At 41.5% G+C, this 17290-nt stretch overlaps 1 protein-coding gene across 1 annotated transcript in view; it reads right to left on the reverse strand.

The window, feature by feature from the left end:
- Nucleotides 1-3626: 3626 nt before the first annotated feature.
- DGKQ (diacylglycerol kinase theta) overlaps nt 3627-17290 on the reverse strand; it is a 101755-nt gene continuing 88091 nt past the window's right edge. The window contains exons 17-23 of the mRNA XM_050912826.1: nt 16877-17025; nt 16099-16280; nt 14527-14627; nt 9395-9541; nt 7073-7184; nt 5085-5237; nt 3627-3922 (exon numbers count right to left, since the gene is read on the reverse strand). Coding sequence (XP_050768783.1) covers nt 3824-3922; nt 5085-5237; nt 7073-7184; nt 9395-9541; nt 14527-14627; nt 16099-16280; nt 16877-17025 — 943 coding nt within the window. The 3' untranslated portion in view covers nt 3627-3823. The remainder of the gene's footprint in view (nt 3923-5084; nt 5238-7072; nt 7185-9394; nt 9542-14526; nt 14628-16098; nt 16281-16876; nt 17026-17290) is intronic.

Raw genomic sequence — 17290 nt, forward strand, 5'->3', positions numbered from 1 at the left:
CGCAAACATGAAACAAATATCTCGGCTCTGTGTGTGAGACTGGATTATTGCACACCAGGTAAAAGAACCCCGATTTTGGGACAACAGGCGTACCTCAGTCTGGAGAGATACTAGCTGTGCCATCTGTGCCTGCCATGGTTTATAGGCAAGGTAAAAAGGCAGGGCAGTGGAGAGAGGATGAAGGCGTGTGCTCGTGACAGCAATGAGCCTGCATCTCCTCCCTGTCTATAGATTATCATTGCTGGTCGTGTCCCCAATGTTGGTTAACACCTGTCTTGACAGAACTGAGCCTCTTCCCCAACACTTTTGTTATTGCATTATTTGAAGCACTCGGCCATGTGACCACTGGGTTCTCCCACAACGTTACTTGAAGATTCAGTGTTGAGAATCATTTATCTGCCCACTGTCATGTAAATTATACTTCATTGTTTTGTTCAACATAAAGGCTAAGTCAAAATGTTACACATTAACTGCAAAGAGTTATCTCCTCTCTGCAAGGAAGTCTTACATACTATGGAAGAAAAAACTAGGCCTTCTTAGGTACTGTGTGTGACAAAAATGTCAAAAAAAAAAAAAAAAAAAGCATGTATCTATTCTTGATATACTGGCCTTTACAGTACCTGAAACTGGAACATCTTAATAGAGAGATTAAATAGTGAGTTTCTCCTTTTAAAAGCTTTACAGGAGCTTTCCTATCTCAACTGCCCAGTTTTGTCTTCAAAACACACTAAGCATCATTTTATGATGCACAGAGACCTCAAATGCCAAGTGTGTTTTTCTTAAGATACGTTTTCATTCCAGTGTGGTACTCATCTGCTCAAACAACATGTGGGAGTTGGTTTCTGACAAAAAGAAGAGGAAAAGAAAAAAAACTCAAAGCCTTCCTGTCCTCCACCAGGGTCCCCTCTGGCAGTTGCAAGGAGAACATTTTCATACTTCTGGGTTGCCTTGCTACCACGATGCTACCCCAAGACAGGCTCGTACAATGCTGCAGGGACGGAAGATCCCCATGGACAGATATGCCACGGTAAGGGGCCTTCTGATTAAAATGCTGTGACCTGAGAGTTTCATGTTATTTCAGATAACAGATACTGAGCAAAGGGAGAGACAGCCAGGCCCTTAACAAGCCAAGAACATGAAACGCTGTCAGCTGCATGCTGCAGGATTATGTATGTCTGGAAAAAGAGTAAGACATGTTTATTTACTTGGGCTGCAGAAGATGGTCAGTACCAGCCAGCTTAAAGCTTACTCATGTTTTCTGTAACAAAAAGTCAAGTTTTCCTCTCCATTACTGAGTCAGCAATTGGAAAGAAGACCATGCATTCTTTCTGCTGCCTGAGGACACAAAGCAGTTTCTCTGGCTTTCTGGACAATTACAAGCAGCAAACCATTTCAGATTTCCTCTGTAATTTGTGAGCTTCATCCTGAGAGGGCATAACCTGAAATACAATACATTACCCTTCCTACTTGTAATGCTGGTATCAGGATGCCAGAAGAGCTCCAGCTGATCCTTCATGCCCAGGTTCTGAAGCAGAGACAACCCTGTGTTTAATGATCAGGAGACAAGGATTTTAGCTCTGTACTATCCACACTATCTCCTTCATAGCATGAGTCCAGTTTGCATGCTGAATAAAAAGATAAGTTGTAGTCCACATGGTGGTACCTGAAGAACATCCCCCAAATTAAATTACCAATTTAAACAATTAATAAGAGGCTTCATTGAAAACAAATGCTTCTCTACCAGAACACTAAGAACAGAAGGGATCACTGGACAGGAAGGAAAGGCTGCAGGCGGCTGCCATTTTTGCATGGCTGTTTTGTCTCTGTTTAAAGCTTTAGCTATATCACTCTGTTGCTATAGATGACTGTCTTGCAGCACCCGCATTTACACCCTCGTCTGCACCGTGACTGGAAAGTAGAAAGCACAGGTAATGATCAGATGTTACTGAAGTTGGCACAGTGCTTAGCGTTCAGACTGATCAACAAGACCCAGCAAGAACTGCCTCAGCACATAACTGGCTCCAACACAAAACAGCTTTTGCATATTTCAAAGTTACACTGAGTCCCCTGAAGCAGCTGGAGATGGTTTTCTAGACACACTGGCAAGAGGAACGCTCCTAAAGCTGCCACTTGAGTGATGAATTCATGCCATCCATAGCTAAATTAGTTATTACCATGCAACAGAGGACAAGGAAGCCCACTGGCTAACTAACTGGGCTCCGGCCAACATGGCTTAAGTAGCTCCAAGCAGCAGATGCATACAAGTGGCAAAACCATGCAGGCCCCCTGCACCACGACTGGCTCAGAGGGCCCCTTGGGTATGATGCTGACCTGAAGTGAAAGGTTCAGTCACTGGAGAACCACGGTGAGATGAGACCAGCAGAGATGTGAGTGAAGACCAACATGACTACAGCCATGGACAGCAATGTATGTAGTGTATGACAGGACCAGCATGTCTGCTCTAGTGCCAGTCTCCAGCAGGAAGCTGTAAAAGAAGTACTGGATCCCCGCATCTTCAGCAGATGGGTAAGCACAGACAGGTGATCTCGGTCTCACAGGAGCTGACAGAGGAACAGCCTCCAAAGAGCATACACTCATCCGAGTGAGAAAAGACAGTCACTGTGTCCCTGGGCCCACACCTGATAGCAACACCCACCAAGGACTTGAGAAGGCTGACCAGGTGAGTGAGTTTTCACGACGGCTATTGCATTCTCAGTTATCTGAAGTCTACAACATGTTACATGCACACTACAGGCTTCAATACCTCCTAGGGCTCCTCAGCGAAGCTATGCTGCACTTCAGTTTGGCTCTAACATATGACTGTGCTAATTTACTTAAGTGAACGCTAAATGGTACTTCTTTTACCCTAATTATCGATGATTCTTTTAGTCTTTGAGTTTGCTGTTACATAACAGTCCAACTGTGACAAATTAATGAAAATGAAACAGAACAAGTAAAGACAAGAAGAAAAGTCTGGTGTCAAAGATAATGGTTTCAATGATAGAAAAAAAATCAGTATAATGTAATACTGCCTCAGGTATTCTTGTTCTTTTTTTACATTAGAGTGGTAGCTGCTGAAATTCAAATGCCTTTTAAAACAGGCTTTGGCTGAATAATATAGGAGAAACTAAGCTGCAGTTGAAAACTTCGTCTACAAGCTGTTGCCCCTTCATTCACACTGTCCAAATACTGTTGAAGTAAACTCTGAAATATTTTGACTCGACTGTTCTAGTACTTTCTCTCTTCCCAGTGCACGGGGCTCCTTTTATAGAAATCATGTCTCCTGTGTTTTGTATTCTTCTCTTTAAGGTAGTACTGTTTCAGCTGGGCTATCTGGACTGATCCAAGGAGTTCTCAGCAGCTCATGTCTTTGCCTTTTTTTGGTTGGAAGGCTACTGTGAGCATTAATTTAAAGGAACACATTTTCATTTATAGAACAATGCACCAAAATTTATCTATGGAATGATTTTCTTTAAGAAAAAGCTGGGAGGGGGGAAGAGTCTTTGTGAAGGTACCTGCAGAAACCTCAGCATCTTGGAATCTCTGTTTGGCCTCAGTTTCTATATACATGAAAAACTGGGAAATGGCTTATGGAAAAGCAACCCAAAGTAAACATTTCAGATGAGACAAATGGTACATCATAGTTACTTGTAACAATGAGGCACTATCTTTGAAAGACGAAGTAGAACTCAGTACTACCAAAATGTAATGAAAGGCACGCTCATAAGCAACCCTCTTCACTAGTTGTTTGCACTCGGTTTTACTGAACCATCTTGGTATCTACAGTAGGTGTGCTGCGTCACTTCTGAGCACAGGTCTCCACTTAGCGTCCTCCTTCAGAGACTGACATGCTATCCACTCTCACCTCTCTCAGGCTTCCAGTTTTTTTCTGTTTCTGCTTGGATTTTTTCAACATATGGACCTAAAATGGAAAGTTTTAAAAGAAAGTGAGTATTAAAATATCTGGAGTCACCTATAAGCAGATCTAAGGCAACTAACTAGTAAACAAGTAAAATGTTGGAACTGCAACAGAAAAACATTTAAATACACAACTATCTGAAGCACCTATCATAAAGCTATAGGATTAACTGCTTTTTTTTTTTACATAAACATATATACACATGTATGTATATGTATATAGATGTATAAGGATATGTATGTGTGTGCCTATATATTCATATATGCACATATACATACACATATATACAGATAACACTATTAGTCACTAACCTGATAGAAAGATAGAAATATTTCTCATTGGAAGGACAAGTTAGGTTTGTTCTCTCTCTCTTTCTCTCCCCCCCCTTTCTCTCAGAAAAAGAACAAAGTTTAACTTATTCCAAAACATTTGAGGTATGACCCTCTTTTTCACCCATTTTTCCTCTGCAAGGGCCATTGTTCTGGTAGCCCTCCAGGTAGGGCTATATATTCTCCGAGATTGCCTGTATCAACAAATTTCTGTGAGTTAAAAAGGCATCCTTAAGGTAGCAGACAAATGTGTGGACAAATGTTGCAGAGTCAACTACTGCAAAATGTTTATTTCACAATTTCAATGTCAATAGAGAAGTTAAATTCTCAGGTAGCTGATGCTCTTTTCCTTCTACATATACATTGAGATATAAAGGAAAAACAGACACCGATTAGTCCAAAGTCTCTTTTTCTCAGACCCTTCTCCTTCATTATTCAGTTTTCTCCTTTGCTGCTCTCTGACAGACCTTCCCTCCTCCAGCACCACCAGCAGACTGCTTACTACCTTGCACGCTGCAGTACTACCATGGCCCTCGTAACTGTGATCTGCTTCAGGGCAAGCAACATTGCCTGGAGATCTCAATACAGGGGAAAAAATTAAGTCACTAGGCTGAAGCTCAGGGACTACTTTTTTAAACACAAGCCTCATCTGAGCCAGTGGAGAGGGCCCTCAAATCCTCTGTAGAAACTGCTATGTATTTATCCAACAGTTACCACACCGTGCCGACTAGCTCCTTTAAAGTTGAGCATCAGAACGCAACAGACAAGCAAGATAATACGATAATATCCACTGGATAAACAAAGTCAACTTGCTAAGACAAACCTACAGCCAGTACCTTTGGTCCTGCAGCAGAAATAATAATCTGGCCAGGGGCCTGAATCCAGGGCTCTCCATCAACTTGAACTGGAATTGGCTTTAGGAGCGTTACACGAAAATAAGAGCCTTGGGCTATGCGGATTCCTGATCGAAAACCACCTTGGACTTGACCCTGTTAGGAAGTAAAAGCCAGGATATCAATCACCCCAACAAACAAGAAGCACAAATATTAGCTGCACTTAAACTGGGTGGATAGAATTTTACTCTCACCTGACACTTTAAGTTTCAAGTAAAAGAACTGCTTAGGCAAAATCTGCATAGGATGCCTTTACTGACGCAGCATTAATTATTTAAGTTAGTACACGAAGAACTCAGATACCCCTGCAGGCTGCCGGAGGCAAAATAACTTACACAGTGAAGTCATTTATACATTCAGGTTGGCCAAGGGGCATGCACTCAGAAAGGTCTTGTTTGCTTTTACCTCCCCCCTCCATAACGTAGTAAACACATTTTCAAAACACCTAACTATACACGCAGACTTCGGCACATGTGAAACTCAGAAGTCCAAAAGCACTTTATCAGGGAGAAAGAGTTTTGCCAAACTCAACTCCATATACATATATATATACACACACACACGCTCAACTACATGTACATATACTCGACTACAACTAACGGCTGAGTGTTAACTGTAAAAAGTGAAGCAAAGTGAACTTTGCTGCTACACATTCTCTTGGGAAATGTGTACAGACACCAAACATGGCGGTAGAAACCTTAACAGAAGATCACAAAACCAGAGCACAGGTTTGTTAACATTTATATTCCAAAGCAACAGGTGCGCTCCTTGTTGCTTCTAACTTCACAAAAATTTTAAGGATCTCTACCAAACCACCTCTTCTAATGGAATGTTTTATATTTGTCTTCCTTAAAAGATCTAAATTACAAAACAGTAAAGCTGGCCAACACCAAAGATCGAGCTGCACAAACAATTTTAAGCACCCACCTTTCCTTTTTAGGTGGTTGTGTGGATTAGTTGTCTCTAGTTACCAGGCCACATACACTTTTTCAGCAGCAGATTTCTTAAGATAGTGAAAGAAATATGAAGAAAAGACAAAAATAACCCCCCATCCCACAGGACTGTGTTGCTAACAGCAGGCCGTTGTAAAAATATGTAATACATGGAAGAATTAAAGTTGCACAAATTGAGTCATAATATTCTTTGCAGAACTGGTATACCATCTGCTTCACGTAACATTCAGACCAAGAGCAGCTAGCATCAGATTCTGAGAGACAGGTGTTGGAAAGCCTGTGGCAGATAATTTTAAAGCCACCTGTGCAGAAGGAATCTCTGCCCTGATTGTGATGAGGTATGACAAGATTTTTCACAAATGCACTAAGTGAAGAGTGGGTGTTTTTGTCATAAAATAAAATCTTGTTTTCATCTCATGAACTGTTTGGTTTTGACACCATGATACCTGTTATAAGAAAGCTAGTGCATTCCATAATACATATATATGTATTTGCATTTCATATATATGTATACACGTATGTTTCTGGCCTTGGTTCAAAGCCTACTTAAGTCATGAAGCATTTCCCCATGCACTTTTAGCAAGTTCTTCACATTCCTATTACTTCTTATCCAACCACCGGTTTCTTCAGTTTCCATTCCATCTGTCGTAGTCTGGCACCTGAACATGGATCTCCAGGGCAGGCCAATAAACAGGCAATGAGAGAGCACTGCAGTCCATGCACAGGCATACCAGCTGCAGCTAAACTCCTGACATCTGAATGCTTTGTTCACAGAGAGACAACGCTGCCCATCAGTTCTGTTTATGGTCTATAACCATTTCTGCGTGACACAACAAGTACCAGAATAAACAATGGTATCACCTTAACACAGATGCATACTTTTTAGGACTACGCGCTTGCAATGCACTGTTTGTTACAAAAATAAACCAGTCTGAGAAAATATATGTTTCCTCTGTTCTTACTGGGATGCCAACTTACCATGTGAACGACACCAGTCACACCAACAACTTCCAGCAGGCCGTCATCGATGCGCGGTTTCTCAAAGCGGTTATCACTCTCAGACCCCCAGAGATCAGCTCCGGACCCCCAGCTGCGTAGAGAGCACACCACAGTGACCGCCCGTGGACGTGCCATCTGCCACAGAGCACCCTGCCTGGTACCCTGCTAGGGGTGGCTGGTTCACCAGACTTCAAAAGCTAGACACGCTGCTCCCCACCAGCTGGAAGAGACCACACAGCTTTCCTGCACTGCAAAAGCAGGAAGTGTTTCCCTAAAATTTGGAAGACTTCTGACCAGATCTTTTAGGAGTGAAAGGGGGAGTGAAGTAAGTAGTTTCCATTTGAAAGAAAAAGAATAGGTAAGAAGAAAGTAACTCCAGAGAGTTTTAGTTTGCTGGGAAATACAGGTTACAGCTACACTAACCCTTAACTTCCAAGACTTAAGAACTTAACACAGATCTTACTGGTCTTGACAATATCCACGGAAGCTACTGAAGAGAAACTAAAGCTAACACAACTATCAAGTTTTTACTCTTGTACCTGGCCAAACTCACGTGTAGTTAAGCAGGTATTCCTGGACTTCAATTGTCTGAAATGCTTCTGACAATTTAACACCATGTTGCTTTTTGTGCAGTTTTGACCCTCCTTACTCAAATCACTCACTTATTGTTTTAGCGCATTGACTGCTCAGTACTAATTGTGATCTTTTTTTCTCCACAGCTGTCGTGCAACGTATACTTCTGTGTATATGCATGTGTGTGTGCATGTAAAAATATATATTTGAATAAAAAGTTGAAACATTTTCAGACTAAAATGGAAAGAGACACAGGTAGTTTAAGATAAGAGTGAACTTGAAAAAAAATAGTATGGCAGCACTAATTACCTGCTGGTTTTGTGCAAACAAAAAACCTGCCTCTATCAACAGCACATCTAAGGAGGCCAGATTTCCTGCAGATTTGCCTTCCTTTCTTCCACAGCAGTAACTCTAGCTCCCTGCAGGTGTCAGGGCAGCCCCCACAGCCCCGTGAAAGGTACCTGAACTGTGGTTTTCCACAGCTACCCGGGTAGCATCACCGACTCCACATATACTGACCAGCTGGCTGTAGGACCTGGACAGTGTTTGACAGCTGAATCCTGGCTGGCCTTCACTGCAGGAACTGCTTAGGTACCTGGTCTCTAGCATGCCAGAAAGTGTGTACAAGTTGATCATCTTTGATCATTCTACCAGTCATGGTGAAATCCAGTGGACCATTCAAACAGTTTGGGGAAGGGGGAAAATGGTAGTGGACAGAAGCCGTAGGCCTACAACCATGCCTAAAACATCATGTTTTACTAGAAAACTGCTCCAAAAGAAGTCTGAAGACCTTTGGTGAGGAGATCATTCCAAATTACTGTTAGGGCACACAATAAATAGCAAATGTACAGGGATTTGCACTGGGAAAAGATAGTACCACCTTTATGTGGATGTCGTGGTTTAACCCCAGCCGACAGCTAAGCACCACGCAGCCGCTTGCTCACTGCCCCCGCCCCCCCGGGATGGGGGAGAGAATCAGGAAAAAAAACTCGTGAGTTGAGATAAAGACAGTTTAATAGGACAGAAAGGAATGAAAAACAATGATAATGATAATAATAATAATATGACAATAGCAATACTAAAAGAATTAAACTATACAAAGTAAGTGGTGCACAATGCAATTGTTCACCACTCGTTGACCGATGCCCAGTTAGTTCCCGAGCCGCGATCCCCCCTCCCAGTTAACTCCCCCCAGTTTATATACTGGGCATGATGTCATATGGTATGGAATAGCTCTTTGGCCAGTTTGGGTCAGCTGTCCTGGCGGTGTCCCCTCCCAGCTTCTTGTGCCCCTCCAGCCTTCTTGCTGGCTGGGCACGAGAAGCTGAAAAATCCTTGACTTAGTATAAACACTACTTAGCAACAACTAAAAACATCGGTGTGTTATCAACATTCTTTTCCTACTAAATCCAAAACACAGCACTATACCAGCTACTAGGAAGAAAATTAACTCTGTCCTAGCCGAAACCAGGACAGTGGAGTGAGATTGTGAGTTTCAAAAGATAAGAAAAACAATGTGAAAATGGTATTAAGAGCTAGCTCCTTAGGCACAGTTGCAAAGCCATTGAGTCAGGCGATAATCAAAAATACCCAGTAATAACCATCTATTAATCTAGACCACTTAACATTTTATCTAACCATTTGACATTTGATGCTCAAATACCAAGCAGCATTTCCACACATACAGCCAGACATGCATCCACACAGGATCCTTCCTCTCCTTTTTACCTGGGTATATTAATAAAAATGAGTCCTTCTATACTTGGTAACTCCACCTCGTGCTGGTCCACTTGAAGCTTTATGTCTTTGTGAAGATTTCTGGTATGACTTATCTTCTGCAGCCCAACTTTCACGTAAACTCCTTTGTTGTGAAACCTAGGAGCAGACAAGCATCCTTTAACTAAAAGGTAAGGCCCAGCATAGCACTCTTCCCCGTACATATACCAGTATTGTCCTCTACCAGGTACGTTTAAAGAGTTTTTCAAGTAAAACCCTCTCCAAATTCTTCTAGCTTTACTGCAGAAACAAAGCATAAGCCACAAACTGCTACTTTATATACCTTTTACTTAAGGGATGATGCGTGCTGTCGAGGCATGTGGAGATCTGTGAAATTTTATTACAGAAAAATCATCCCTTCTTAAAGCATTGCCTGAATGCAATGCCTCTTTGAAATGTAAACTTCTGGGTTGGAAAACTGTATTTTTAATTAAGACCTAGAGGTCTTCATGAAACATTTTAAAATGTTTTCTCATGCAATGCTAGAATAATTAAGGCACAAAAACCTCTGTGAGTCTTTGCTTTATGTATCACTAATTCATTTGAAATATACTCAGCTGTAGAAACTTAAAACACGCTTAGTAATGTTAACCTGTGACAGGGCTCTAACATCTCTAATTTTAGAGTAAAAAAAGGTGAGGAAGATTTTATGGCATCCCTAGAAATGTCAAAATATTTTAAGAATAACATAAACAAATGTTAGTTAAACACACACAGTATTTTCTTCTATAATGGAAACCTTTGGATACATGGCCTTCAGAGCAACCTTAAAATGCTTCTACTCCAGACAAGACAATAAGATGTGTCTATGCTATGATAGGTTTTGTCTAATTTGGATACAACTGAAAAAATAACAGGATATTGGTAGGAAACACAATCCTTTAAATATCCCCAAGAAGTATTAATTTTTGTTGCTTGAAGAAGGAAGCCTGCAGAAACTGAAAAAATATGACGTAGTGCCATAACTGCAGACACAGTCCTGAATTACTTGACTTCTGAGAAACACTTATGGACCACTGAGGTCCACAGGATCCAGAGACATTGGATACAGCACCCTGTGACACACAACAAAGGGTAAATCTGTCAGAGATTAATCCTATCACTCCATTCTTGCATACACATTCCATTCCATTTATGTATCTTATTAGGACATTGAGACCAAATAAGAACAAACAAACTGATTTCTGTAACGTTACCACACCAATTCCTACCCAATGGTTTTGAAGGTGGGTGAAAGATTTCATGACTAAAATGGCCAGCCAAGCTTGGAAGGGTGATCTTTGCACATCCACCGTTAGAGAGAATCACCACCCTTCTTTGCACATCTACATGTGGGACATGATTTGGGGAGAAAGCGCCAGTGGAAGTTGTCAGTCTACTGCTACCAGTTGCCAATAACATACTAGCTTGCCCACCTGGGTAGAAAGAATAAGCATCTCCTAAAGCAAACCCTTGGTTAGACATATTTTGCAGACAGTAGTTTCACCACAGTTAATTAGCAAGGCAGGAAGGGGGAAGCTGTTCTTGGAGCAGTCTCCAACACCTTATTCGTGCTGAAGTAAATCCAAGTTTGTATTAGGTGAGACCCACATCGCAGTCACTGCTGTAAATGACACTGATGGGGATGAGAGAGGAGGGCAGGGTGTTACATGCAGCTCATGCATCCCCATGGAGCCAGTGAGTCCTTGCATCAGCTTGGCTGCAACACTTGCCTCATTATGTCATCCCAGAACTATCTGGAAGGCTCTCTAAAGTACAGATATGGAAGTAACATGCTACTGCTCAGATGAGTTTGGGGTTTCACCTACACAGCTCAGGAATCACCCTTTGGTTTGTTTTTCCACAAAAGACGCACTACAAATACAGTCAACATTCACATACTACCTGATGCCCCACTGGCTACACCCATAAAGCTACATACACCCTTCCTTGAGGGACACTCAGAAGGTTGGACTGATTCTTCAGTTTAGCTAATTGAGTATCTCAGAATAGATAAAATTAGAAGGCGATCCTATATAGGACCACTTTCATGGATTATGAAAGTAAACAAGTGTTTTTCAAGTATTGCAATCCTGTATTTATCCTTGATAGAGCAAATTGAAAAACACGCTTTACTCTTAAAAAGTCGCATGAACAAGTCTCCATAGACGCAGGGAGACACCATAGCATCAGCTTACACAGTTAGTTTAATCATCTCTGTGGTTGCCGCCCAAGCAGCAAGCACCTATGGTGGCCAGAGGAAGCAAGACCATCAATAACTGCCTTCCAAGCTTTCATGAAAACAAAATAAAGCAGCCAGTCCTCAAGAGTCATGAAGAAACGAAGTGAGCTGATGCAGAAAGCCAGACTTTTCAGAGCTCTTGCCAACTGCTGCACACCCAGAACAGTAGGTTTGGGGAACCCTTTTTTAAAGGTGATGGATAAGAAATCTGTGTGCCTTTTTAAATGAACTGCAATTTCCCATGAGCACTAATAAACAGCTAGGTAACATCTCTCAGAAGCAAACCTCTCCGAACTGCAGCACACAGCACGGAAAGCTATCAAGCAAAACAAAATGACTGCCTTTTATCTAGTCCTGCAATTCAACAAGCCCACCACTGGGTAGGAAACCACCACTGTGAACACTAAGAGCTCTGACCAATAATTAGCATCTGTTTGGGTGCTTTTATTAGGGTGATCTTACTGACTGGGAAACAACTTTACCAGGTTCACATACAGAGGATCCAAGATGGAAAAAAATGAGTTAGACAGTAGCTGGTGTAGCATTTTAAACCCCACAACTCACCAAATCAAACAACCAATGCTTTCAAACCTTCCCCCCACCAAGAGAGAGAACAGTTCTGTATCTTTGTAAAACGATTCTAAACTTGCATTAAATTGTGTGGAATATTCTCTCTGCCTAACCTTACGTCCAGGAGACTGCCTGCCACAGCAGTCTCCTGCCAATTTTGGATGGCACAAACAAGATGTGGTCTCTTCTGTAGTAGGCAACCCTAAAGACTGCTCCAGGATCCCATGGGAATGGGGGAAAGAAGGCAGATGCCCTTAAGTTTTACACTGTGAAAAAAACTCACACAGCTTGTCACTCAGCAGCGTAAACACCATCACTGCCACAACATACACTGTTTCTATCTGCCCTGCAACGCAAGTTCATGACTAAATTCCGTGCAGGGAAGTCATCACTGCACTGTGAGCTGCTAGCCAAACGTAAGGAGTCCTGAGTGTGTAAAGAGACTCCACAGAGTGAGGCCAGAGAGTACATAGCTTTCAGTACATTTACCAGCTTAAGGTCTTGATTCAGAAGAGCACTCAAGCCCATTTCTCTTCCAAGGACTACCTGCAATTTCTGTTGCCACAACCTGAAACCTCCTGTTCTGCACTCAAGAGCAGCCAGTTCACATGCCAGCAGCTGTTGCATCTGGCATCAAGTAGCCACCCTTCTTAGTTAATTACTGCGAAGAGTAAAAAAAAATGCTAATCTTGCTGGCAAGAGTGTGCACTTGCATATCCTGGGAAAGGGTAAAGCCAGCAATTTTAACAATCATCATCACAGGCAGTGAAAGGCAACAATCATGTGTCAGCACTGTTAGCCTGCACAAGCTGGCTGTTCTCCTGCAAAACCTTACCTCAGTATCAATTCATTATTTCATGTTTCTTTTCCAGATCTTGAATCACAGAAATATATAGCCCTTCAGATTTACACCAAAAAAAAAAAAAAAAAAAAAAAAAAATCTTCTTTCCCACACACCCTTCAAGACACTCTGCTTGCACGGTGTCCAAATACGCATGTAAAAGTTCTGCAAGAATGGTACGAAGTCATCAACCACTGCACTGCAGGTGCTGCAGACTGTGAACTGACCAAGATAAAGATTCAAGGGATGAAAAGCACACAGGGCAATAAAAGTCAAAGTATAACCCTTATATACAGTGCCAATAGGAAAAGGACACGTCTTTTAAAATGCTGCAGCTTTGCAAAGTCAGAGTGGTATATTTTAAAGGAAGAACAAACATAACTCTTACATTATATTAATTGCACAAGTAAATCTAGAACAGTTTTATACACTAGAACAAGCACTGCTGTACGCAAACGTATTGCCCAATTTTACTACCTACGATGGTTTTAATCCAGTGGATTGAAAATGCAAACCAGTGCCTAATAGTAACTTATGTACCACAAACAATATCCTGTATTACTCCATTTTTAAGAAAAAAAAACATGAGCAATGCCTGTAATGACAGACAGAACACTGCAAGATAGGTGGGATTACACATCATTACACTCATCACCGGTCAGAGAATATTTTTAATAGTTAGGATTTGAATACTGCATAGTTGTAACTGGCTGTAACTCCCTCCGGCAACTGAGACAATTTAGAGGACATTTACCCACAAACACAGAGGAAAGCAGACAAAAACAGTTTCTACAAGGAATTACTGATTAATTACACAAATGTGATTTCTTTTTCTCATCAATTTCAGTGATTATGGGAAGAAGAAAAAGTACTATTATTGATTGATCTGCATGCCAGAAAGCAGGAAGGTCTCTCTCCACACCTTTTTAATCACACAGTCTCACTTGAGATACAGATATCTTTTTTAATAGTTATTAGCAGCACACAGGTGCTACCACAACACTAAGCAAGGGTGGGAAAGGTACAAAGAAGTTCTGAACGGTGTGTTCCTTGCTCATGTGGCAGCGCTGCCCTCCCTCCTGCTAAAGGCTTTGAATAAGAGATGTTTCCAGTACCTCAAAATTCACTGAACTCAACACTGCAGTTATTGGCAAATAAATATACTGAATAATAATGACAGGGCTTCCAAAAACTGCTTTGGTGCTCTCCTGGTAAAGAAACAAAAAGAAAAGGGGGGGGGGGAGGGGAAAAAAAAAAAGGAAACCAAACAAACCCCCCAAATTCTGTGTCTATGAGTTCCTGGCTAACTTAATTCCTCCCTGTGCCACCTCTGCCTCAAGCAATATTGTTTGTGGATACCTGCAGCATTTCAAGATTATCAGCTATAATGTAAGTCGGAAGTTATGCAATCCCACAGAGTTTGCCCTTCACCCCTGGTTCCCCCAGGATTACCTGCTATTAAATTTCCCTGGTTCTTCTTCTCTAGCATGATGAAAGTCCAAGCTCAACTCTGCGTCAATGCCAAGACCGCAGTAATTGTTCATCTGTACAATCTGAGAAAAAAAAACCCTGTATTATTTCCTCCTTACATTTACAAATGAAGAGGTTCCAAAGTTTTTCAACAAAAGCAAGCTTTGCAGATGATCCTTCCAAGTCACTTGCATCTTGATAGATTCTGGAAAACATTTTCCAGAAACATTGCACTAAAAATAAAGCTGTACGGAAAATTGTTGACATGTGTAGTCATTATTTCCAAAGTATTAGAAACTTCAAAATTCAATATTAATTGCAAGTAACATGCATAATAAGGCAGAAATAAAAACAAATGTAGAAATGAAACCAACCCAACATCTCAAAGCGATTCTATGCAATAACTACACAAGTTGCTGAACACTAACACCACTATTATTTTTCACATCAGCCATGGATTTATCATGACATCATTGGGAAGACGCTCCCCCTTACTTTGGAAGGTGACCAGCTTAGGCCAGATGAGTGAAAAACTTGACTTCACCTACTCAGCTGCATTTTAAATAGCTCCCTATATGCCAATCTCAAGTTTCTACAGATTTCAACCATTTCTGCAATTATTTCTTCCTTTGCATGCCAGTTCATTCCATAGCTTTTCTATCCTAGTCCTTGACTCTCCCACCCTTCACCTTTAAAAAGCACATTAGGCACTCAGGGCAAATCAACCCCTGTCTCCACCAAGTGAAAAATAGCTGGAACCTGACCAACTTAAATTCTCGAATTGACACATAATGCCTAGGATCTTCCAGCAACTGGACTAAAATCTTAGACAAATGCTACCATTATTACAATTTCCTACTTTCTTTTTGTCACCCTCTTGTCCAATTTCTTTGTTTTGTCTGAAGATAAACAGAACCAGGATTCACATAAAGCTCTGAAGTCACCGTCTACAACCAATATTCTAACTTTCCTAAACAGAAACAAGTAATACAAACCAAGGGACAGGGACTTTCACTCAAAAAAAAACCCCAACTAGGTTCCAAAATAAAACAGATGCCACATACAGAGACACGCAATGGCAGTAAGGTGACAGGATTTACTTCCTGTATGTGCTAGCAACTCAGCCATTTTTTAAACTGTTAAAGGAAAGATGAGAGTACTTTTTTGGGGCAGTAGTGGGGGGTGTTTTTTGGTCTAGTTTCACTAGTTTTCTGGAAAGTATTTGGCATTCCTTCAAAAAGCTTTTCTTATTTGAGAAATAGATTTCTTTCCAACTGAAGCAAATGCCACTGTCACTTGAATATTTTCATTAATCCTCTACCAGATACTTTTTGCCAAAGAGCTACAAAGTGTGTTCTGCAGCCAACCACTCCTACCAAAACTGAAGCACTAGATACAGACATATGCTGTGTTCACTAAGGCATAGCTCAGTAAGGCCCAAGCTCAAAGACAGGCAAGCAATAAAAGATTAAACTACGTTAATATCTATCTTCTTTGTGATTTTTGCTAGAACAACAGTTCCTAAGAATCAAACCCAAGCAGTGCTCAGCTCACCTTTGGAGGCTCAGGTTCTGCAACGCCATTCTCTGCACCTTCAGCTGGCTCTTCTGCATCCAAAAGGATAGTCCAGCGATCCATAAGAACGTCGTCTGCCTCATCCACGGAAACCAAAATCGAGTAGGGGTCCTCCCCACTGTAGCCAGCTCCCCAGCGCAAGACCCTCCCTAAGTCATTACCTGGGCAACAATGAAGAACCCCAAAATATGACTGCATGTCATAAGTTAGGTAAAAGCATCAAAAAGTGCATCAGCGCTGTTTTACAAATCAAATCGCATTAAAGTGCTCCAAACAAGTCACGGAAGTAGTCAGGTTGGACTGAAAAGTTAACAAGCAGAAAAAATATCTAAGCGTTGTTGTGGTTGCACGTGTGCTTAGTATCACATACAGATACGCTGTCTCATCTGAAAAGTTTTCACAAAAAGTGATGGAAAAAATCTGTTATGGAGTTGAGAAATCAGGGAGAGGCTGAGTTCACTGGTTTACAGCAACGGCTGATGCACCTGTGGTTGTCAAGGGGAGAATATTTTGCCCTCTCCAACTCCGGCCCACTCAGACACATCCATACCAACACCCCTGCTGCTCATTTTTCCTTCAGAAAAGACTGGTATTTCCTTGAAAAGCTGATATTGCATTTGCTCTCCAACACCGGCCAGAACTGAGTCATGGCCTCTCTACTGCAAAACTGAGTTGTCTGTCAGACGGATAAATAAAGATAAATCTTCTGGAGGACTTCTGCCCTCAGAAGAAGGATGGTCCTCGCTGTGATTCTCACCTGTTCCTAAAGGTAAGATGGCAACTGAGGGTTCTGAGCACACCAGCTTGTGTCTGATCTCCTCCAATGCACCAAGGACCCAGCCGACGGTGCCGTCCCCTCCACACACCAGCACGCGGAAGGAGGGGACTTTAGAGAATGTGTGAAACCTCCGTTGAGAAACAAAGCAAAGGGGAAAAGAAATGTTACAACATAGTACAGGAAAAGCAAAGCCTCTTAATATGCTATTTAAGGTAACACATTACTATTGGATTTCCCTCCCCACCCCTTACCATCAGTTTCAGGATGAACTTCAACAAAGCGAATGGAACAGTAGGAACTTTTAGATAGAGCTGTTTAACGAGTCAAAATCACATTCTTCTAAGATTCTTCATGGCTAGAGTTAAATTGTTAATCGCTTCCGTTTTCACCACA

This window comes from Gymnogyps californianus, chromosome Z (genome assembly GCF_018139145.2).
Source record: "Gymnogyps californianus isolate 813 chromosome Z, ASM1813914v2, whole genome shotgun sequence".
Taxonomy (NCBI): Eukaryota; Metazoa; Chordata; class Aves; order Accipitriformes; family Cathartidae; genus Gymnogyps; species Gymnogyps californianus.